The sequence below is a fragment of the Rhinopithecus roxellana genome, chromosome 9 (assembly GCF_007565055.1).
Source record: "Rhinopithecus roxellana isolate Shanxi Qingling chromosome 9, ASM756505v1, whole genome shotgun sequence".
Lineage (NCBI taxonomy): Eukaryota > Metazoa > Chordata > Mammalia > Primates > Cercopithecidae > Rhinopithecus > Rhinopithecus roxellana.
The window spans coordinates 79,890,183-79,913,455 of record NC_044557.1 but is presented as its reverse complement, the minus strand read 5'-3'; the positions used below and the strand labels follow the sequence as shown (position 1 = coordinate 79,913,455).

Here is a 23,273-nt window from a genome sequence, read left to right as displayed (position 1 = left end):
TTGGTAATTGAAAAGGAAGTCGTGTACGTGAGCTATTTGACGGGGCAGGGAGTAGGGACAGCCTATTACAGGACTCCCTGTGTAATTGACTGGGTGAGTTATTGAAGAAGTAGTTTTCCCGTGAAAGATTTCAGTTATTACAAAATTACATCGTTATTAAGGAAATTCATAATTCCACGTTGTCTTTTAAAAATCATGTTATTAAAACTTTAGAAATCAGCTCAGTTTTCCCTGTCTGCACAGTACCTCTATCATGAAATTATCTGCTCATGGTCGTTTTCACCAGTAGTGGTCACAGAGCTCTTATTTAAAGACACATCTTTCGTTTGAATAGTGACATAACATTAGGTGCTTATTTTAATCATTGGAAAGGTATCCGTAAATACCTACGATTTTATGTGTCCTGAGGACATACAAAATTGAACTAAATGAGAGATAATATTTGTAATGATTTATAGTTTCAAAAATAAATGAAATTCAGGTTCATTTTTTTTTAGTCTCCCACCACCTCACTCCCCGTGTTTCTAAAAGTCAGAGAGAATGGCATGTTCCCAGAGGTATTCCCGAGATAGTCTGTGAAGTATTTAATCCAAATTGCATATTTGGTATCAGGGGCGTTTTGTGGACACATTCATAGTTTATTATTAACTCTTTTAACTGTTTTGAACCTCTGTATATTTAACTCATGTATTCTCATATGTTTTTGTTGTTTATATTAAAATAAGCAGTGGTTGCCATCTTTCTGCTGAGCAGGCTAAAGCCTGTGTTTTAACATCTGACTTGTACTGAATTCTTTCAATTGGATAGCCTATAAAAACTGTTTAGAGTTAGGAGTATTTTTGTCATTACTGTTCTGTGATGAAAGGCAAAAGTACATCACATATTAGATAGATGAAGAATATGAAGTTTTATATATTATAGTGAGGGAGTTTTTAAGCAGACATTATTTAAAATATTTTTATATTATCTGATTCTTGAGGAATTTGGTAGAATAACCTCATCTCTCAGAATTGCCAGTAATTTATCTTGAATAAAAATGATACCAAATATCACAAAAGGTCTCTGCCTTGGAACATACACATATATAAAAGAAATCTAGTAAATTGTTACCTGAACATGTGTGTTTACAGAGCATGTCAAAACCCCAGCACCATTTTTCTTGCCCCAACTCTAGCCAAGTCTTCTGCAAAAGCAAACAGAGACTTTCATCTGCAGCTAACCTCCCATGTAGCAGGCGCTATGAGAGGCTAAGTCAGTGGTGTCACCAACTTCTGCTTTTAAGCAGCGGCCTCTTTCACATACTTTTTTTATTTTTTTGACACAGCAGGATCAAAACACATGTACTGCATCCCTCCCCCTTCCCCAACACTGCCCCTCCATCAGCCAAGTGCTCTGTTCCTCTGGCTATGACTGTGTCGACCTCAAAACAGCTCGTTGCCATATCTGATGAAGGATGACTCATTTCTTTCTGGTACCTCAAAACTTGCATAATTTCAATCAGCTGTTATTGGGTGGTTTGAAGAGATAAGGGTTCTTTAAGGCCAGGATATTTTGAAATATTTTTGGTAAAAATTCCCCAATCTCCTCTTTAGTAATAAGGCCTGAAACATGGTTCACTGTGGCTTTCAAGTGAGGACAACCTAGGTTTGTATCTTACCCCTACTATTCAGCAATTGCAAATTGCTTCTAAGCCTCAGTTTTCTCATCTATAAAGTGAAGGGAATAATAATAATGATGATAACAATACTTACCTCTTAGGATCATTGTGAGGATATTAGATAATGAGACTAGTCCTATCGTATGTTATCCTACAAACACATGTACAATGATGATTATTTAAAAAGGGACAAAGGTAGTCAAACAAGAGGATTCTATTAAATAATTGATTCAAAAATTCTTTTTTATTTAATTAATTTTCTATGTATCTATTTTAGAGACAGCATCTCACTCTGTTGCCCAGGCTGGAGTACAGTGACATGATTATAGCTCACTATAGTCTCGAACCCCTGGGCTCAAGCCATCTTCCCGCCTCAGCCTCCAGATTAGTTCAGATTATAGATGTATGTCACCAAACCAACTAATTTTTTTTTAACTTTTTGTAGAGAGAGGTTCTTGCTGTGTTGCCTTGGTTGATCTCAAGCTCCTAGCCTCAAGCAATCCTCCCACCTTGGCCTCCCAAAGCACTGGGATTACAGGCATGAGCTACCACGCCTGGCCAAAAATGCTTTTTAGAATATGATCCTATCTTATTGCCTAGACTTAGAGACGAGAATGTGTTTTTTGATGCTGGATAATTCAAAGAACTATTGTCAGTTTCATACTTCATCAATAGAAGGAGAGTAATAATAACTAGTAATTCACTGTAAATCTAAATTGGGATAAATATGTGTTAGGAGTTCTTAATCTTGGGATCTGGTTCCATCAGCACTCAAATCCACAGGAAATCTTTGGATACATTTTGTGAGGGACATGCTTTTGACCATGTTAAAGTTATTTGGAAAATATTTTACACTTTGTTTTTTCTGGGGAGTGTCATAAATTTCACCAAAAGATTGTATGATCCCCAAGAGTGTGAGAAACCATCAAGGAACGACTGAAGTGTATATGGCTGCCTCAAGGGTGGCAACACTTCATAAACCAGTTATTATGTTAAGTACTATGAAGAGAATTATTGATTTCTTTCTGTTTCTTTCAAAATAACCATTATATATTATAAATTTAAAAATATATCATGACATTATAAATTATAATGTCATTATATATTATAAAGGCAGCCCTAGAAAGGTGTAATACATGAAATATTAATAACTGGATTTGACTCTCTAATTAAATGCCTAGAAGCTGAGACTTTTGGACTTCAGGACTTTTCTAGAAAGGTCTTCATCACTGATATTTTTATGATATTTTTATTTTTAGAATGTGAACCTATCCCAGAATAAATCTGCTTATTAAATATATTATATAAATAAAATATGCAACAGATTTATTAAAAGAATCAACTCTTGTGCTGACACACTGAAGTTTGAGAGGTGCTAAAATTGTTTAACTGTGCCTCCAAAAGGCCTTTTATTGTATTTTTTCCTTCCAGTGTCAGATTTTGGCACTGGCATAGAAGAAAGTCCCTGTAGAGCTACTTTCCAACCATTGTTGTAGCTGAAGGAAGGGTGAAAACAGATACATGATGGCAAAAATAGAAGCACTGAGAGACTTGAGTAGTTCTTTTAACAATAATGACTTTCACGTGGAATGAAAAAAAGACAGTGCAGACATAAATTTTCAACCATATTTTTAGCTGTCCAAGTGCATACTTGCTGTAAAGGCAGAACATTATTACAGAAACAACATGGTAAGAACTCCAAAAATCTGGGTTTTTCCAATTCTGATTCTATTATGTAATTTCATTATGACATAGGGTGTTTTGTTTGCTCCTTTACCAAATATGGGGTTAGTTACCAAATATGGGGTTAAAGAAGGGAGATGGGGTCCTCAGACCTGTGTAATAGGTTTTATATCTGTGTGATAAATTTCTAAAACCTTGAGATGTAAAGAATCTGTATGAATAAAGAGTGGGATTTACATAGGGAAATAGTGATTTTAGGCTATGTCATTCCTGGAATCACCAGTTACATCTCAGAAGAGATGGAGCTAATGTGTTTAGCACAGTAGCATTACCTGATATATTGGGTAGCTCCCTATGTGGCGACGTTGTCAGTGGGATAAGTCTTAGATGTATTCATATCTCAATGCAAGGTATGATTACTAGAGTATGTATTGCCTCATGTCCTGGAACAAAAACTGTTCTATTGCTCTTAGCCAGAGATGCTAGTTTAGTTTACACTGGTCTCCATTATCATTGCTGATGTGTTGAGGAAGTGAATTTAATAAGCAGGGTAAACAGGTTTTGTTTCCAAGCTCTATGGTGATTATAAGATGGGTGCTTGGCTGAACCTGATAGAGTCCCTTCAGGTTTTTGGCAAGAAATCTGAGGGCAAAGAGGACTGTTTTAAAGCAGGCAAAGACATGCTGTACAGCCCATTTCAAAGGATTCTTCACAATTTTATTTGAAACAAAAGTTGGCCAGGATATTGGTAAACTATTGCTTTCTGTTGGCAGAGTGCTTTCCCTGCTCTTGTCCGATTGTTGGCCAGCCTGTGCTCCTGGTAAGAGTCTGGCTATTCATCTAAAGGTGTTTATTGCAAACTATCATCTATTTTTAAGTTGTTTTAGCTCCTGAATTCAGTATATTCCATAGGATCTACTGGTGTGTAGTCAACAGCTGGTTAATTCTGTTTTGGAGGGGAAGAGGGCAGGGACACGGCCTTCGATGTCTCCTAGTGGTGAATGATAGAGATAAGAACTAAAATAATATTCAACACTTACTGAATTATTGAATATCAACAATTACTGAATATCACCTACATATGTGACAGTCATGAACACATATACTCATGTCAACTCTATTGGTAGCTAATAGAACAATGTGATTGATAGAACATTATGACTAATGAGAAAATAAACAAGTATTAATTTGTTTCTGAAATGACTTAAACTATTACACATTTTTGCAAAGGAGCACGGGAAGTAACCCCTCTGATTATTAGGTAACTTTTAGCCTTTAAATGAGATTTACGAATGGGAAATACTTTGGTATCTTCAGAAAAGTTTCCACGTAATTCACATGATTTAAACTGTCAATGTTCATGAACAATTTCTGTTTGTGTTACTTTAGCTCCATACTTAGTATGTTTTTAGAAGATTCCACTGGAAAATCTGCAAGATTACTGACCATGTTTGTCTTATGCTGTGACCTGGCTTGTAGCACAGTGCCAGGCACATGGTGGACATGCAATAATTACTCCCAGAACTTAATTGAATTAATTTATCACTGAAATTGTATTACTGTGAAATCATACCAGAAGCTTTGATCATAACCATCTATGCATTTTGCTAACATGAACATTGCAAAGAATTTTTGATATAATCAAATAAACACAGAAAATTTTTAAAGAGTTAAAAATATTTGAGGTACATTCATACTAACATGATATGAATCAAATTTCAAATGAATTTGGTTTAAAATGGCTAAGATATAAAACCATAAAAAATGTGAGTAAATATTCTGCCTATCAAGGCTTGTTATGTAATTACATGGTTTCAGTATGGTTCTTATTCATAGAAAATTATTGTAAAAGATCATTTCTTCACAAATTCCTTCACCAATGGAAACTTTATTATCTTGAAGATGAATATCCATGTCTGTAAATGTTAAGCCACTTTAATAAATCATTCAATCAAATTTACTTCAGATGAAATCAGTTCTTTTTCAAAATTTGGAGATTTGGAAACCTTAAAATTTTTATATTTGGCTGGTCTTCAAATAATAAAATAAAATCAGGAATAGAAACAGCTGAACCAATTTAAAATTTAATAAAAAATGTCTTAAGTCATATCTGGGTTTTCTAACATGTATGCCAAGGCTCAGCTATTTATCAATGATATATAGCTGACTAAAGATTTAAGTCTCCCAAAAGCAAAACTTGAATTGGAAACTTAGAGAAAATTTCAACTATTGTAACCCTCATGTTGGTGTTAGCCATGAACCTAAAGACAAAAAGGTGTTGTGTTTTGTTTGTTTTAAATATTTAGTCATTATACTTACTGGTTTACTCTAAAGGGGAGGAAAAAAATTACATTGGATTTAAAGTGTATTCATATTAAAAGATAGGTAGGTCATTTTCTATTTCTATTTGATGATTGTTCAGATCCATCACCTACATTACTGTTGTGAAAATCAGTATTGTGGCTATAATATTTGAAATACCGAAAGGGATCAGGGGCTCAAAAGACATGCCAGTTATCACTGAAAAGCATTTGCCAGGCAATCACTGGCTTCGAAACTCCTTGCAGTTAACTGTTTGTACCATTATTCATCCTTTTTCACATAGGAAATTACCAGCCAACGGAAATGGCCTGGAGACAACACAAATGCAACCTAAATTTTACTGGTCAAAGCATTAAAAGAAAAGCAAACAATCATTTTCTCAAACTGTTGATTCCAGAATTTTTTCTGTAGAAATTTTGAGTTGAGCTGACTGATGTAGATTTGGGTTTTCAGTCAATCCTCCTTCACTCTTGCCCTCCGTTGAAGCCACGTAGATGTGGAAGGTGAACTTAGAGCAGTTTAGGGGCAGAGACTGCCACTACTCTTTGTGACTTTACATGTGTGAGTGGGCAGTCTTCCCTCAGTCTGAGAGGAGAGTATGATTTGTGCTATATATGCCCCTCAAGAATGCCAATTGGTGTTATCAGCTAGCTACTTATTCCTACCCGTTTTCCCTCCCAGCACTGAGCTTATCCATATGACCCGTAATTCTTCCCTCTCACGCACGAGGTGATGGAGGTACAAATTATTATCTCTTAAGACGGCTTGTGGGAAAAGGAGAAATTTATTATTTAAACATAAACAGACACAGATAGAACCATCAACAATTTGTAACTATAATGATATAGATAAAAGAGAGCTACCCCCAGCACCTAGCAAGTACCTGGCATCAGCTCCTTCTCAAAAATACATGTGGGGCTGGGTGTGGTGGCTCACGCCTGTAATCCCAGCACTTTGAGAAGCAGAGGTGGGTGGATCACCTGAGGTCAGGAGTTGGAGACCAGCCTGGCCAACATGGTGAAACCTGACCCTACTAAAAATAAAAAATTAGCCAGGCATGGTGGCGGGTGTCTGTAATCCGAGCTATGGGAGGCTGAGGCAGGAGAATCACTTGAACCCAGGAGGTGGAGGTGGCAGTGAGCCGAGATCGCGTCACTGCCCTCCAGCCTGGGCAACAGAGCAACACTCCGACTCAAAAAAAAAAAAAAAAAAAAAAAAAAGAAGTGTGGAAAGTAAGAGTGGACCATGAATTTTCTTGCTTGTGTTTTCTACATCATCAACCGTCTCTGCCTAACTCCAGATTAATTTGTCAGCCTAAATGGAAGACATTTAAAAGGGACTAAAAAAAAAAAAAAAAAAAAAAAAAACACTACTTTTTTTCCTAAAATATTTTTTTCAAAAAATAACGATAGAAATAATAGCAGGCAGGATTATTTTCAACTTTCTTAATATTTAGCCTAACAGAGCACTGTCCTAGGTGCTTATTCCTTACAATACTCAATGATGATTAGGAAACGGGATTTCTGTCCTTAATATAGGCTTACTGCAAAGGAGAGTGACAAAGTATTTTAAAACTGCCATGCAGGATAAAGTATGAATGAAATAAGGTTGTTAGTGCTTTTCTTTTTCTTTAAGTTAAAGCCAAGTTTTGTTTTTGAAACTAGAGCTCAGAAGGCTTCTACTCTGCATTCCTTTGGTAACAGGCTGCTTCCCTGTCCTTGATTGGGCTAAGGATGTTGATAACTTCAAAGGAAATCCCTTACTGTGTCCTGCCAGGTTACACTGTACACCGTGTGACCAGGTCAGGACTCGCATCTGTATGGTGTTTTAGAAAGATGTGGTTCTGCAGTGACACAGCTCAGGACACTCACTCCCTACTTCTCCCACCTTCTCTGCTGCTTCCAGAAATTTTCATTGCACCAAAAATAAGGTTCTACTAGGCTTACCAAAGTACTAAATATGTTTAGATGGGAGGTAACTTCGTGTGTGAAAGAATTTCTCACCTACCTCCCACTCTCCACCCCCATGCAAGCTTGCTCCTATTGAATTCTAGGTGCGAACACCTAGATATTTCACTCTGACTCAACTTTCCATTCTCATATTTGATAAGATTGGTATGAAAGAAACACATTTAACAATATCCAACCTTATGTTTTAAGTATCTCTCAAATATTAAATTACAAGATTCAAGGGCTAAAAAGAAAACTAACAAAATATTTTTCTCATACAAAAGAAATAATAATTGAATTCTCTTGACAAATAGGAGTTGAGCACTTACTACATCCCTAGCACTGTTTTAATTGCATCTGTTAATCCACACAAGAATCACAGTAGCCGGGCGTGGTGGCTCACGCCTCTAATCCCAGCACTTTGGGAGGCCCAGGTGGGCAGATCACCTGAGATTGGGAGTTTAAGACCAGTCTGACCAACATGGAGAAACCCCATCTCTACTAAAAAATACAAAATTAGCTGGGCGTGGTGGTGCATGCCTGTAATCCCAGCTACTCGGGAGGCTGAGGCAGGAGAATTGCTTGAACCCGGGAGTTGGAGTTTGCAGTGAGCCAAGATCACGCCATGGCACTTTAGCCTGGGTGACAGAGTGAGACTCTGCCTCAAAAAAAAAAAAAAAAAAAAAAAAAAAAAAAAAAAAAAGAATCACAGTAGCTAACACTGTAAAGATCGGAGAACTTTAAGCATTGAAAGGTTAAGTGACTTGCCTAGTGTTGTGCCTGGCAAATGGCAGAGACAGGTTTTGAATACGAGTGTTCTGACACCTAAATCTGATTATTAACCTCCAAGCTCTACTGACTCTGAATAAGTGTATTCAAAGTACTCCTGATATATTTAAAATGTGATATGGTTTACCTAAAATATAGCAAACTATATTGGAGTCTAAGTGCTGCTTTTAAAGCAAGCTGTGCTTTTGGAAACCAGTGCTGTAATTTCGGGATTTTCCCTCTATCTAATGAAAGGCATTTTCTTTGCAAGAGAATTAAGCACCAACTTGTGCAAGGGTTGAAACACTCACTGAAATCAGGATTACACCCACTTTGGCATGGTGTGTCAAGCACCCAGGGCGTAAGGAAAGAAAAGCAGGCTGGAGTGAATGGTTACACATTCACATTTGAGCCGCAGCCATATATGTGGGTTAGTTTCCCAATGGACATTTACATTGCCCTTGTGTGTATCAAGTTGGTGTTTATTTGCAAACATGTTATTTAGATCTAGGAAAATGACAGGATAGCCCCAGGAAAGTTTCACAGTTATAACCTAACTAGGCTCCCAGTTTACTTTGCATAAAGGGCATCCCCAAAATGTTTGATAAACACAACTTCTAATATTTCATTGATTTTGGGGGAAGCAGCAGTCCACTTTTGCAGTAGGCCCTCATTGGGACTTGCAGACTGACACCCAACATTTGTTATTGCTGTTATTGAGACTTAGAAACTCATGATACATTCCTGGTCCAGAGTTGGGTGGGGGGAAGGAGAAAAAGAGGAGCCAGAGATTATCTTTGAAAATCTAGTTTTTATTACATCACCTAAAGTAGCACAACCTGCTACACTAATGAAATCGTGTTCTTGGTTTAAAAGGGCAATTGTTAGCCTGACTTTGTGCTCACTAAAAACATTCCCCCAATCTTGTTAAGTTATTGCTCTCATTTCAGATTTTTATGGCTGTGCAGTTTACCAGCCCTCATTTCTTTACGTTTCATTCATTTTCCTTGTATTGATGATTAATGGAGGATGTCGAATGTTAGAGTGAGCAGGCATCAGCAATTGCAAGATCATAATTAGTTTAGCTGACGAGGGCCTCTGATAGCACTTGCATCTGGATGGAAAAATTACCCTATAGGGAACTGGCTGCTCACCAGGTCTTTTTAGTGATACATTGTGAAACACCCGATGAATCAAATGCCCTTTCAATGCCAAGAAAGTGTTCCAGTCTTGAAGCCAAAATTATGTCTGCAGAAAGCTTTCCATTTGAAATGTATCAGAGTACAATTATAACCATTGTATTTTCTTGGCAGGGATACCACTCTTCTACAGTATGGACTTGAGTTAAATAAATTGCCTAAATTTTATGAATCCCTGAAATTTTGACTTATAGCACATGTAATATTTAATTTCTAATAAAATTAGGTTCCAGCAAGACTTTTTCCACTCCTTATCTAACATGCATATTTTATCATTAAAGGCTTTGCTTCCTAGAGAAAGGAGAGCCGAACTACAATTCAGGCTGTCTTTCTTTTTTTTTTTTTTTTTCTTTTTTTTTTTTCAGCAAGAGAATTCCATTTCCTGCCTGTTAGTATTTGTGCCTACAAACACAGCCTGACTTTTGTTTAAGTGAGAAGTTTAATGGAATCATTACTTGATAGCAAGAATGGAACAAGCAATACTAATTATCTAGTTTTAAATATTCTTAGGTATTTTGAACCTGTTGATTACAAAACTCAGGCCACTAGAATCAATTTGTATTTGGAAACCCTTGTGATTTCCAAGTCTAAGTCAAATAAAGTAAATAAATAGCCATTGAAGGGTCTGTGTTGCCTGACTTAAGTAGGTACCTCATAAGGGTTCTCATTAGTAATACTGTACTTTTAATTGGCTGAAGTTTCTCCAAACCCTCTCATGTTTGAGGAATAGAGGAATCTTTCAGATTTTACAATTGCAAACGAAAGACCAGAATTGAGTGTCTTATATTCTCTTAATACTTACGTTACATGAATGACATACAAAAACACACAAATCAAGTTTGATTTTAAATGGTTTACATTTATTCCAAACTTGACTATATTTTAAAGCTCAGGTGGCATGTGCTCCTCCTTTCCAAAGTGTATTAAACATATTGCCATGTTCTGTCGTTTTGACTTGTGTTTTGACACTTTTAAAAGGTATGTTTTAGGGTTCCGCATTTAGGAGCCATCATTAAAGCCATAAAACCCAAAGTTCAAAAAGTTAAAGCTGTTTCTGTGAAAAGCCTTTGGTGTTCCACACACCTCATCCATCACTGTAGGGTTAATTATAATGAAAATCAGTGGTGCCTATTAAACACAATTGAACCTGACCTCATTATGGGCAGTGTGGTTTTATACTGTCATTGTTGCTAGTTTAAAGACAAAACTCCTGGGTTGATTTGGTCTAACTCCACTGATCATGTGACTCACCTCTGACCTTGGGTTTTTTCCCCTGTTTCAGAGGCGTAGAGGCTCCGGTGTTTTTTGTGCCAATTGCCTGACCACAAAGACCTCTCTCTGGCGAAAGAATGCAAATGGCGGATATGTATGCAATGCGTGTGGCCTCTACCAGAAGCTTCACTCGGTAAGAACTTGTTCCACTCTTTCAGGAAAAGCTTTATAAAGCAGTGTTGGCCTGGTCTGTGGTGTGATAAGTCCCATTCCCTGGCTTGCAGTGCCAACCCCTGCAGGGTTGTTTAATACAGTCACTTTGGGTGCATGTGTGATTTATGGTGAAAGTGGCTTAGATGTGATGGGGAGACAGGTTTGAGGTCATTAGTAATGCATTATGCTTCTTTTGATATAAAAGAGGAAAATGATTGATTTCTGGGAACTTCACAGCAGATAGTTGAATTAATGGTTATCAGAATTCAGTGAAATTATTTTAGGTAAAAAGGAGAAAATTTTTAGAAGTTTCAGAAATATGCAAAACGTTTTTAAAAATGAAAAAGGACGCTTTCATGTTCAGTATAAAATAAAAGGCAGGGAAAGAATTAGTATTTTCTAGTTTACCTTTGGAATTCGCAAGTGTTATCTTGTCCGCTTTAGGGGCTGGAGGGACACATTCGGAAGGACAGTTCTGAGCTGAACTAGGATCAGAGAATATCACATGAATCTCCACAGTGCCTTCAGTGGGTATTTCAATAAGGTATCTGAAGTTCTGAATAGCACACACACCAGAGTAGAGTAAGGTGCAAAGATACTTTGTCTTTTAAGATCTCCAGCTGGCTTTGGCTCACGGAGGTCCTTTGAATTACTTTTCCTCAAATTTTAGTTAGAATTCTGTAATAAAATTAAAACTCACAAATCCTCCATCTGAATATGGATTTGACTTACTGAAGGATTTTTTTTTTAGTTTAGAAAGTTCATCTGCTGACAAGAGCTGACTTTAAAATAGGAATCCCCCACTTCGTAAACAGAAATTTATTTCCCTGTGCCTTTTTCATTTTGTTTGGCATTTTACCATAGCTCTTAGCACAAGCCAGTGAATACATTATGGCTACAGGGAATACAATTTTAGACAAAACGTTCTCATATATGGACTATTGGAAGCACTCTTTAAAAAATCCATGCTGCTAACAATACTAATTGGCAGCAACCTGTAAAAACCTTAGTTATTAGCATGTAGCAAGTAGAAAGATTCTGTCCCCACCACATACCAACTTACTTTTTTTTAACCTTCATCATTTAAGCATAGCAATAAGCTTCTATTTAATGGGAACTGACATTAATGATTTTAATTGAACTCTGGCCAATCATAGGCCAAAAGTAAATTAAAATACTACTCTGCCAGATTATGGTAATTTAACCACTGTGATAGGAGCTAAACTATTTTCTAAAAATTATTTTAACATTCATCTGTCCAGAGGTAAGATGTTTTTAGTTTTGAGGTTTTTTAAAAAACCATACATTGAAATACATAAAGGTTATGTTCACATTTCATGTCAAAAACTGACACAAAAGTTATGATTGTTTAAAAAAGGAATTTATGCAAATTTCAGGTTTCTTTACAGTGTATAGATTAAATAATGCATATGTTTATAATGCTAATATGAACTCTTTGTAAACCTTTGTAAATCTGAGCAAAAGAAATGCACATGGCATAACTAAGCTGCATTACATTTTCTTAAACTAACAATGAATTGTCAATAAGTGTGTTATCTTTCTTCACTTCAAAGTACATTTGTAACAACAGAAATGTTCAAGAAAGGATTTATAGTTGTACTCATTCAAGATATAAGAGGTACTCCCTTGCATTCAAGTGTATCACTTCTAGGAATAATTTACAAATTGTATTTATATTTATATTTATTTTAAAATTTATATATATTATTATAACATATTTATGAATATGTGTTTATATTTAAAAATTTATAATTTATAAAATTATACATTATATACACATAATGTATAATTTATAAAGTTACAAATTTATAAATTTATATTTATAGTCATGTTTTATGTAGAAATTATTTTCTGATTTCAGTAATCTTTTAGAAAAATCAGACTTTAGCTCATTTAAAGATTATCCTAAATTTTTAACCTATAAATATGCATTAATTTATCAGACTGATTCCTTTGATTTTATACATCAAAGAGCTCCAACTGCAAGTAAAGTTTTTATTACAGTCTTATCCATGGATTTAAGTCATATTATATAAATACCTGTTGAACATGTCCATAAATACCAATCATGTAATGTTTAAGCTAAACAAAATACTTAAGCTGAATGAAAGTTAGCACTTACTTTAAGAGTAGAGTGACAGATCAGATAGTTAAACCAAAGCTACACATGAATTTAGATTTTCAACACAAAACTAATGCTTCACCTATTAAGTAAAATCTTTCATCACAAATATATTATTAAAGGGAGAGAAGTAGAAGTGAGAATAAAAAAAAATCCCTCTATATTGCTCTGATGACCTGATATATTTCTGCACAATTCTGTCAGTTTATCTTTGATTATTTATGCTCTGATATTAATATTTTATATCCACATTTGCAATTATTTAGAAGCATGCATGTATTAGTTGCTTAGGTTGCCATAACAAAATACCATAAACTGGGTGGCCTTAAACAGCCAAAATTTTTGTTTTCACATTGTGAAAGCTAGAAATTGGAGATCGGGTTCCAGCAAAGTTGGATTCTGAGGAGGGCTCTCTTCCTTACTAAGCCACCTTCTATCTGTGCTCTCACACAGTGGAGAGAGATCTGTTTCTCTTCCTCTTCTCATAAGGCCACAGTCCCATTGGGTTAGGGCCCCACCCTTACAACCTCATTTAACTTTAATTTCCTACTAAGGACCCTCTCTCCAGATACAGTCACACTGTGGTTTAGGGCTTCAACATATAAACTTATTCTGTCTATAGCAATGTGTAATTTTTCCACTGTTATCAATATGTATCGCCTGTGTTACTCTTGTATGCTGGCATTTTAGTACACAACTCAAAAATTGAAAAAAAATTTCAGAAAAATCACATCACTTCAAGTAACTTTCTACACAGTTTCATCACTAAATGATGCAATCTTTCAAAATCTGTTGCATTTGGAAAGGCTATTTTCAAGTAGATTAAAGTTTTCAGTCTCCCCTGCAAAGATGGACATGATTTAATTAGGGTAAAATAGTGCACTTTGGTTACTTCCTCTGATCCTGCTTAGGGCAAAAGGAGGAGATTTAGTAAATCTACAGCAGAAGGCCTATCCCTGCTTTGAACTTAAGCATGGTTTATATTTGTGAGGAATTTTTAATGCATTTTAATGTATTTTTTAATGTTTTCCTTTTATGTATTGTATGTGTTCTCTGCAGACTCCCAGGCCTTTAAACATCATTAAACAAAACAACGGTGAGCAGATTATTAGGAGGAGAACAAGAAAGCGCCTTAACCCAGAGGCACTTCAGGCTGAGCAGCTCAACAAACAGCAGAGGGGCAGCAGTGAGGAGCAAGTCAATGGAAGCCCGTTAGAGAGGAGGTCAGAAGATCATCTAACTGAAAGTCACCAGAGAGAAATTCCGCTCCCCAGCCTAAGTAAATACGAAGCCCAGGGTTCATTGACTAAAAGCCATTCTGCTCAGCAGCCAGTCCTGGTCAGCCAAACTCTGGATATTCACAAAAGGATGCAACCTTTGCACATTCAGATAAAAAGTCCTCAGGAAAGTACTGGAGATCCAGGAAATAGTTCATCCGTATCTGAAGGGAAAGGAAGTTCTGAGAGAGGCAGTCCTATAGAAAAGTACATGAGACCTGCGAAACACCCAAATTATTCACCACCAGGCAGCCCTATTGAAAAGTACCAGTACCCACTTTTTGGACTTCCCTTTGTACATAATGACTTCCAGAGTGAAGCTGATTGGCTGCGGTTCTGGAGTAAATATAAGCTCTCCGTTCCTGGGAATCCGCACTACTTGAGTCACGTGCCTGGCCTACCAAATCCTTGCCAAAACTATGTGCCTTATCCCACCTTCAATCTGCCTCCTCATTTTTCAGCTGTTGGATCAGACAATGACATTCCTCTAGATTTGGCGATCAAGCATTCCAGACCTGGGCCAACTGCAAACGGTGCCTCCAAGGAGAAAACGAAGGCACCACCAAATGTAAAAAATGAAGGTCCCTTGAATGTAGTAAAAACAGAGAAAGTTGATAGAAGTACTCAAGATGAACTTTCAACAAAATGTGTGCACTGTGGCATTGTCTTTCTGGATGAAGTGATGTATGCTTTGCATATGAGTTGCCATGGTGACAGTGGACCTTTCCAGTGCAGCATATGCCAGCATCTTTGCACGGACAAATATGACTTCACAACACATATCCAGAGGGGCCTGCATAGGAACAATGCACAAGTGGAAAAAAATGGAAAACCTAAAGAGTAAAACCTTAGCACTTAGCACAATTAAATAGAAATAGGTTTTCTTGATGGGAATTCAATAGCTTGTAATGTCTTATGGAGACCTATTAAAAAAATACTTCATAGAGCCTGCCTTATCCAACATGAAATTCCCTTCTTTTATTATTCTTTCTTTTGATGAGTAGGTTACCAAGATTAAAAAGTAAGATAAATGGTCAATGAGAAAGAATGGAAGATGGTAAACAATCACTTTTTAAAACCTGTTAAGTCAAAACCATCTTGGCTAATATGTACTGGGGAAATCATCCATAAGAGATATCACCAGACTAGAATTAATGTATTTATAAAGAAAGAGACCAAAACTGTCTGGAATTTGAAAGGGTTTCCATATTATTATACTAAAGCAGTATTGGACTGGCCATTGGACCATTTGTTCCAAAACCCACAAATTGTTGCCTAAATTTATAAGTATCATGAAACCCTAGGCAGAGGAGGAGAAATTGAAGATCCAGGGCAATGAAAGAAAAATGACGTCCTCTCAATTTAGTCTTCTCTCATTGGCCATGTTTCAGATTTTGACCTAGAAATGCGAGCTGTGGTTAGGCTTGGTTAGAGTGCAGCAAGAAACATGACAGATGGTGGCACGCTGTTTTTAGCCAGCCCTGCCTGTACATACACATGCACACCCTCTCTGATATTTTTGTCCTTTAGATGTTCAAATACTCAGTAGTCCTTTTGTTTGCGGTTTAGATTTCATTTTGTCCACACGTACCCATTTGAAAAAACAATGTCCTCGATGCTTCCGTAGTAATTTCATTTTAGCCAGGTATTTCTTTCTTGTGTGTGATGAGCCAGTATGGATTTGCTTTTCTAAGCCTCTTGTTGGTTACTAATCTCACTTGGCACATTATAACTAAAGGAATCCCCTCAATTCAAAAGCATAGATGGATACAAATGTCAGACCATGGGTTTAATTTGTTTAGAACACATGGCATTTCTTCATAAGGTAACCTGCTGTATTTATTTATTTTCTTTTGGTTAAATATAATTTCCAAACTTTGTGGTCAGGCAGCGTCTAAGGTTACGTTACCACAGACTGACAGTTGGTATATGTACTAGTCAATCCCTTCATTACATGTATACAGATTTAGTTAAGTAGCATTAAATAGGATTCTTAGAATTATGTCCTCATAGAACTTTTAATACTTAAGGCTTTGTAAAAACTATCCATGAAGGGAAAGCTCCTCAGCATAACTGCTCAGGGAAATAGGGCTAAATAACTGAACATTAAATAATTGGTTAAAGGTGCTGTTAGTCGAGCCTCAATGCTTGCTACAAGGATGTATGTACAAGGACTGACTTTAATAATTTGCATTATATTGTCCCAGCCAGTAGTTTATTTTTTGCCACGGAGATGTAGAAGATATTACAAGCTACTGGATGCACTGTCAGATTAACTTATTTCATTAAAGAAGTTGGGAGAACAAATAGGAAAAAAAAAACTTATTTTTCTAGTAAATATTAATGTATTACATTTCAAATAATGGTGCCTGACATATTGAATAATTATTTTCTACAGTGTACGTATGCAACAAAGATATTCCATCATGCATTAGAGTCAGTTCTGGCTCTGCCTAGCTGTTTACATTTGCAAATGTAGCAAACAAGGTAATGAAGCAACTATTTCTATTGCAGTAGATATCCTTTTGTGTGTGTGTGTGTGCATTAAAGTTGTAAACGGTAACATGAAACAAATGAAAGTTCTTGCTATAATGGTATGGAAAACAAGAAGGAAATGAAAATATTTTTATGCCTACTTAGGAAAAAAAGGGTAGCACTATTCATTCCAAGTACTTTTGTTTTTTTAATTTTTAAGCTCTTAACTCACATTGTTATGCTTAAGATGATAAACATATATCCTCTTTTTATTGCTTTGTCTATGTTTCATATGAAACATTTCAGAAATTATTTTGATAAGTGTTGCTGGAATCTGCAACGCTGATGTTTTTATTGCATTCTGTAGTTGCATTTGCACTCCATTTTTACATTAATTCGCAGTTGCTTTGTATCGTTTTGTTTTGTTTGGGTTTTGTTTCTTTTTCACAGTGCCGGGTCTTCGTTTCTTAAAGTTGGATGGCAGGTAGAGTTCAACCAGTTCGTGACTGTTGTAGCGAATGAAGTTTAAAAAAATGTCTTTCTGATGTTGTGTTGTCATTTTCATTCTTGCATTTTTTGTTTGCATATTAAAAAAAGAGAAAAGAGAAAGCAAGAGACAGAAATCAGGACTAAGTCCTCTGCTTCAGTTTCATTGTTAATGGGCCTTATTCTGATCTCACCTGTCGCGTAGCTCTAATATTCACATAAACTGAAATAAAGAAGTGGAATGAGGAGCTTTGACATTCAAATTATGTGATGTAATTTATCTTCCTTAGGAATTTTGATGGATACATCTCAAAATATATAGCCAGACTTGAGAGGTGACAATTAAGATCTAAAAAAGAGAGGAGATTCCCCAAACAACAATATTTAATTTTCTTAGTAAAAAGAATAACAAAATGCATCATGGCAATCTTTCAGCAACATTATCTATGTGGACTGGTTAAATCAGCAAAACACCAGAAGTTTGGTTAACTTGGGCAATATGGCAAGTATTACTTTTTGGGCAAAACTACTCATTAAGCAATTTCTCTAGTGTGTCGGACACAAATAGGTTCTTTATTTTTGGCATGTATGCCTTTTTATTTTCATTCAATTTTTTTTCTCAGACAGACATAGTAGTAATAACTAGCATTGGAAAATACATATCACTATTCTTGGAATATTTATGGTCAGTCTACTTTTTAGTAGAATTTTTTGGATAGCATTGACACGATAGATCTTATTCCATACTTCTTTATTATTGATAATTTTATTTTCATTTTTACTTTCATTATTATACATATTTTGGTGGAGAAGAGGTTGGGCTTTTCTAAAAGATACAAAAATTTATTATAACACTAAACACTCCTTATTTTTTTGACTCATTAAAGCCTTTATTCCATCTCTCAAGATATAGTATAAAATTTATTTTTTTAATTTAAGATTTCTGAATTATTTTATCTTAAATTGTGATTTTAAACAAGCTATTATGGTACGGAACCTTTTTTTAATGAGGAATTTCATGATGATTTAGGAATTTTCTCTCTTGGAAAAGGCTTCCCCTGTGATGAAAACGATGTGCCAGCTAAAATTGTATGCCATTTGAAAACTGAAAATTTGTGTATGTTCTAAATTGAGCTTTGGATCAAATTTTAGACCAGGACCAGCTCATGCGTTCTCACTCTTCCTAGTCTCACTCTTTCTCTCATCACTCACCTCTGTATTCATTCTGTTGTTTGGGACAGAAAAGTAATAAAGAGCCAACCCACCTCAGAATGCTGTGGATTGAGAGAGACACTACATGACTCCAAGTATATGAGAAAAGGTCAGAGCTCTAAGTGATAACTCTGTAGTTCAAAAGGAAAAGAGTATGCCCAATTCTCTCTACATGACATATTGAGTTTTTTTTAATCAACTTTTAAGATAGTGATGTTCTGTTCTAAACTGTTCTGTTTTAGTAAAGGTAGATTTTTAGAAAACAAGCATGGGGATTCTTTTCTAAGGTAATATTAATGAGAAGGGAAAAAAGTCTCTTTAACAGCTCTTTGTTGAAGCCTGTGGTAGCACATTATGTTTATAATTGCACATGTGCACATAATCTATTACGATCCAATGCAAATACAGCTCCAAAAATATTAAATGTATATATATTTTAAAATGCCTGAGGACATACATTTTTCTTAATAAACTGAAGAGTCTCAGTATGGCTATTAAAATAATTATTAGCCTCCTGCTCTGTGGCTGCAAAACATCACAAAGTGACCGGTCTTGAGACCTGTCAACTGCTGCCTGTTTAGTAAATAAAATTAATGCATTTCTAGAGGGGGAATATCTGCCATCCAGTGGTGGAAATGTGGAGTAAAGAAACTGGTGGTCTGCTTCTGTGCTGTATGCCAGCCTTTTGCCTTAAGTTGAGAGGAGCTCAACTTTAGCTACTGTCTTTGGGTTGACAGCCATGGCAAAAAAAAAAGAAAAAAAAAAAAAAATCAAGGCATCTTTGGTGAGCCAGTAAGGTGAAAGCTTGCTGACTGTCCAAGGCACAAGAGAAAATTGAGGAATTGAAATGCAACCTGAGTATCAAACTAAATATTCTAACCAAAGGTAGGTACTGTTAGGTGGAATTCTATCAGCAGGCAACTGCAAATGAGAAGAAGATAGAAGGACGCCCATCGGGACTTTGGAAGGCAGTGTTATTTTCCCAAAGAAAGACTTGGCCAAGAACAGAGGGATGGCTTCTTTGCAGAGCACTTCCTTTTGTTTTTTCAATACTGTTTCATAGACAGTGGACTCACATGTTGTGGTGCAGTTGCTTAGAAAGCATCCTAGTTAATTGCAGTAATTAGAACTTCTGCAATATGCTAGGGCAGAAGTATGTCAAGTCAGGGATGAAGAAAATGTGAAATTCAAGAGTAATCCACATGTGAGAAACTACATAATGCACGATCATGTGTTCTCTTGAAAGGGAGAGCTGTAAGCCTCACTCTGTCCTACACCAGAGAAAAGCAGGAATAACTTTACCGTGGAAATAATGTTTAGCTTTTATCAGAGAAAATGGTCCTTCTGGACCAAAACTGAATTCTGGTTTTTCCCTGGTTGTTTTTTTTTGTTTTGTTTTGTTTTGTTTTTTTTAACATATGAACTGCAGCATATCACTTTTTCTTTTTGTGCCTCAGGTTCCTCAGCTGTAAAATTGAAAAATATATTAATATTATTAATAGTAATAATGGTAATGTAGTACTTGTTTGTAAAGCACTTTGAGATCCTTGGTTGAAAGGCACCATAGAAGTGCCAAGTATTATTATGTGGCCAAGGGGGTTATTTAAACTGTCAGTTCCCAAAGGCCAGGAAAGGTTGGGGTCATTTTTCTTAAAGATGAGCTGTAAATATCAACTAGACAGCCAATAGTGTTGACTATGAAGACGCAAAACTGTTACTAGGCTGATAAAACCATAGTTTCTTAATGGCTACCAATAAGGCAAATATCACAACAATAAATGCCAAATTCCTTAGGGTGGACTATTTGACAACCACATGGAAAATTTCGGGGGAGGCATGTGGGGGGAACATCTCAAAATGCCAATGTAAAATTAACTTACAGCAATATTCACCAGCAGAAAATGTCTTTCATATGGAATGATTTCATGTTGCTAAGAAAAAGAATTCAAGTTGTAGTCCTGATTTGAATATTAGAATGTTGGCTATAATAGTTCTGTTCTTACAACACATGAAATTTTTTTGTTTTATTTTATTTTGTTTTCATAGTGCATGTTCATTTCTACTCACAAACATGTTCTTGGTGTATTTCTTATGCAAACAATCTTCAGGCAGCAAAGATGTCTGTTACATCTAAACTTGAATAATAAAGTTTTACCACCAGTTACACATAACGGCGTTGGTATGGTTTATATGGATTCACTTTCATCCGTCTAGCAATAGGAAATACAGATCATTGTAATATATATACATATACATATATATATATATATATGTATATATATATATACAGGCTCTGCTGAATTGAAATGGTGAAATCAAATCACCATTCTAAAAAATTATTACTTATATTGATAAAGCCTGGATTCTCTCAACTTGTTTCATTTTGCTTTGCTTTTTTTCTTTAACCAATCAATCTCTTATTGATAGATTTTGTGTAAAAAGATATATACTAGTTTATTCAGAAAGATTAACAATAAAAATTGTGTTTATTTCAAAAACATTCACTGAGTATCAAATATTGAGTGTTGAGTATTGGGTAATGATTATGTTACGATATGTAGAAACTCCTGCTTATGAAGTTTTAACTTTGAATTCAGTATACTCGTGAATATGATGCAAAAATTCTAATCAATCATCTCAAAAAGTTTAAATTAATATATCAAATATCTTGTTTGTTTGGTTAAAATCAAATTAATCAGAGCAAGTTCCCTGAAAGATGACTTTGAAAGAGAAATGAGGCAGAAGAGATCCAGATAGGAAAGGATGTTGGGAAGACTCACCTGCGTGTTTTTAACCAGAAGGAAAAATAGAAAAAGAACATAAAGTATATAAATAGGTTGCTTCAGAAGATTTGCTTGGAGAGTTCAAAATAATCAGTATTTCCCCTCATTATATAATCATTTCTCATTTTTGGGAGCCCAAATTAAGGAACAAATCTTTCTAATTATTATTTTTTTTTCTTTTTTCCCTTTTTCTTTCCATGTTTTGAAAACAGCAGAGAGTCTTTGATGGGCTTTCATAATGGTAATGCCCTTGTTTTGCAGCTGGAGGCAATGTTCTCTAGATAGGAGTGTAAAAATAACATTTAATGTGATATACTTCCTTATGTAGAACTTGATTCTTGTGTCAAGGACCACCCTTCAGATAAAGAATACACATGATCTCACCCAGGACTGTCAGAACCCCATTAGAGGAGGAATAGATAGCCATCAGCTATTTACTGGTATTTGAGGGAAGAGAAGTGAGTGAGTCAGCATTGTCACCCTGCTCTCACCTCTGGGTCTCCCATCTCTGTGTGGACAGAGCAAGGGTCCAGAAAAGGAACATACAAGGACACAAAGGAGTAGGCAAGTAGCCTCCATGGATGCAGCCAGCTGGGTAGAGACTTTGGGAACGGGAGAGCTCATTCCACATGTATAAAGGTAGTCTTTCTTCAGCCCTAAGCATATTGCCAAGGGAGAGTGCTTAACTTGCATTTGCCAGATTTTCAGTTTTTAATAAAAACTAGACAAAGGGAATTTTATATGAAATCTCCTATGTTTTAAATGTTACTTACTTTTTTTTTTTTTTTTAATACTGCAAGCCAAACAAAACACTTGTTCAGAATAAATTCCACCAGTAGATTGCCATGGTATGACTCCTGGAGCTTGAACAATAGTGAACTCTGATAACTGGCAAGGTGGAAATTAGGCAAAGGGCTGAGATTAGTTGCTTTTCCTCTGGGTTTGTCTTGGGTTGCAGTCTATCTCCAGATCTACCAGGAAGCCCAACAGAATCACAGCTGTAGCACTTGTCTGATTCCTTCGGAGTGAGATTTGCTCAAGACTAAGAACATTGGCACAGAAAAGAAATAAACCCTGTTTTTTCAGCATATTCATACTGCAAATTACTTTGTACTTCTGGTCTTCATCTTTGTAACCCCAAGTACAGTTGTGCTCTTTTTAAAACATACTGATATGAACAAATTTACCCTTTCATGAACAAAGAAATGTCAAAAACTATTAAAAGTAGCTGGAGTTAATATTTGGTAATGCCCAAGAAGCCCTTATAGTCCTCTACAAGTCATATTTTAGAGGGAAAACACCAGGGGTAGAAAACTAAATAGAACAATAGATAGAAGGAAGGAGCTTTTTCATGTCAGAGTTGATCATATTAATGAATTAAAAAACAATTTGTATACAAAATAAGAAATTTTATAATGAAATCTTATTTCTAGTTTTATAATACTGTTATCTAATACTTTCAGGATGTCAGTAGTCCTAAGACCATCTTTCATAAATGTAGTATTTATATAAAATACTTACATGAAGCAACAGCTGGTTCTTCTCCCAACTTACTGCTTAATAAAAACAAGCAGTAAACATTAACAAATATAATAGAAATTGCTTAAGTTATTTCCATAAATAGAAAGTTAATTTCCAAGTTAAAACTACACAAGCACTAAACTGTAAGCAGTTTCCCAGGGATATTTATGAACTCAAACCCATGAATACATCACAGACTTTTTCTCAGAATGTGTACCACCTCTGATGTGAAAGCAAAGCCTGCCATCACCATGATTACACACTAGTTTTTAAAGTTAATATAATATAGAACAGACAGTATTTTCTTCAGAGCTTAGATTTCCTTAGATATTTTCTTTCTATATAGTAGGTACTACTCAATGTAATTGACGTA

At 35.6% G+C, this 23,273-nt stretch overlaps 1 protein-coding gene across 6 annotated transcripts in view; it reads left to right on the top strand.

The window, feature by feature from the left end:
* The window catches only part of TRPS1 (transcriptional repressor GATA binding 1), a 261,133-nt gene extending 240,371 nt beyond the window's left edge, over positions 1-20,762 (top strand). For 5 of the 6 annotated variants that reach the window (XM_030937672.1, XM_030937669.1, XM_030937668.1 and 2 more), the window contains 2 exons: positions 10,861-10,983; positions 14,206-17,511. In XM_030937672.1, coding sequence (XP_030793532.1) covers positions 10,861-10,983; positions 14,206-15,267 — 1,185 coding nt within the window. In that variant the 3' untranslated portion in view covers positions 15,268-17,511. Of the gene's footprint in view, positions 1-10,860; positions 10,984-14,205 lie in introns of all 6 variants that reach the window. The other variant, XM_030937667.1, reaches the window with a different exon arrangement.
* Positions 20,763-23,273: the final 2,511 nt, after the last annotated feature.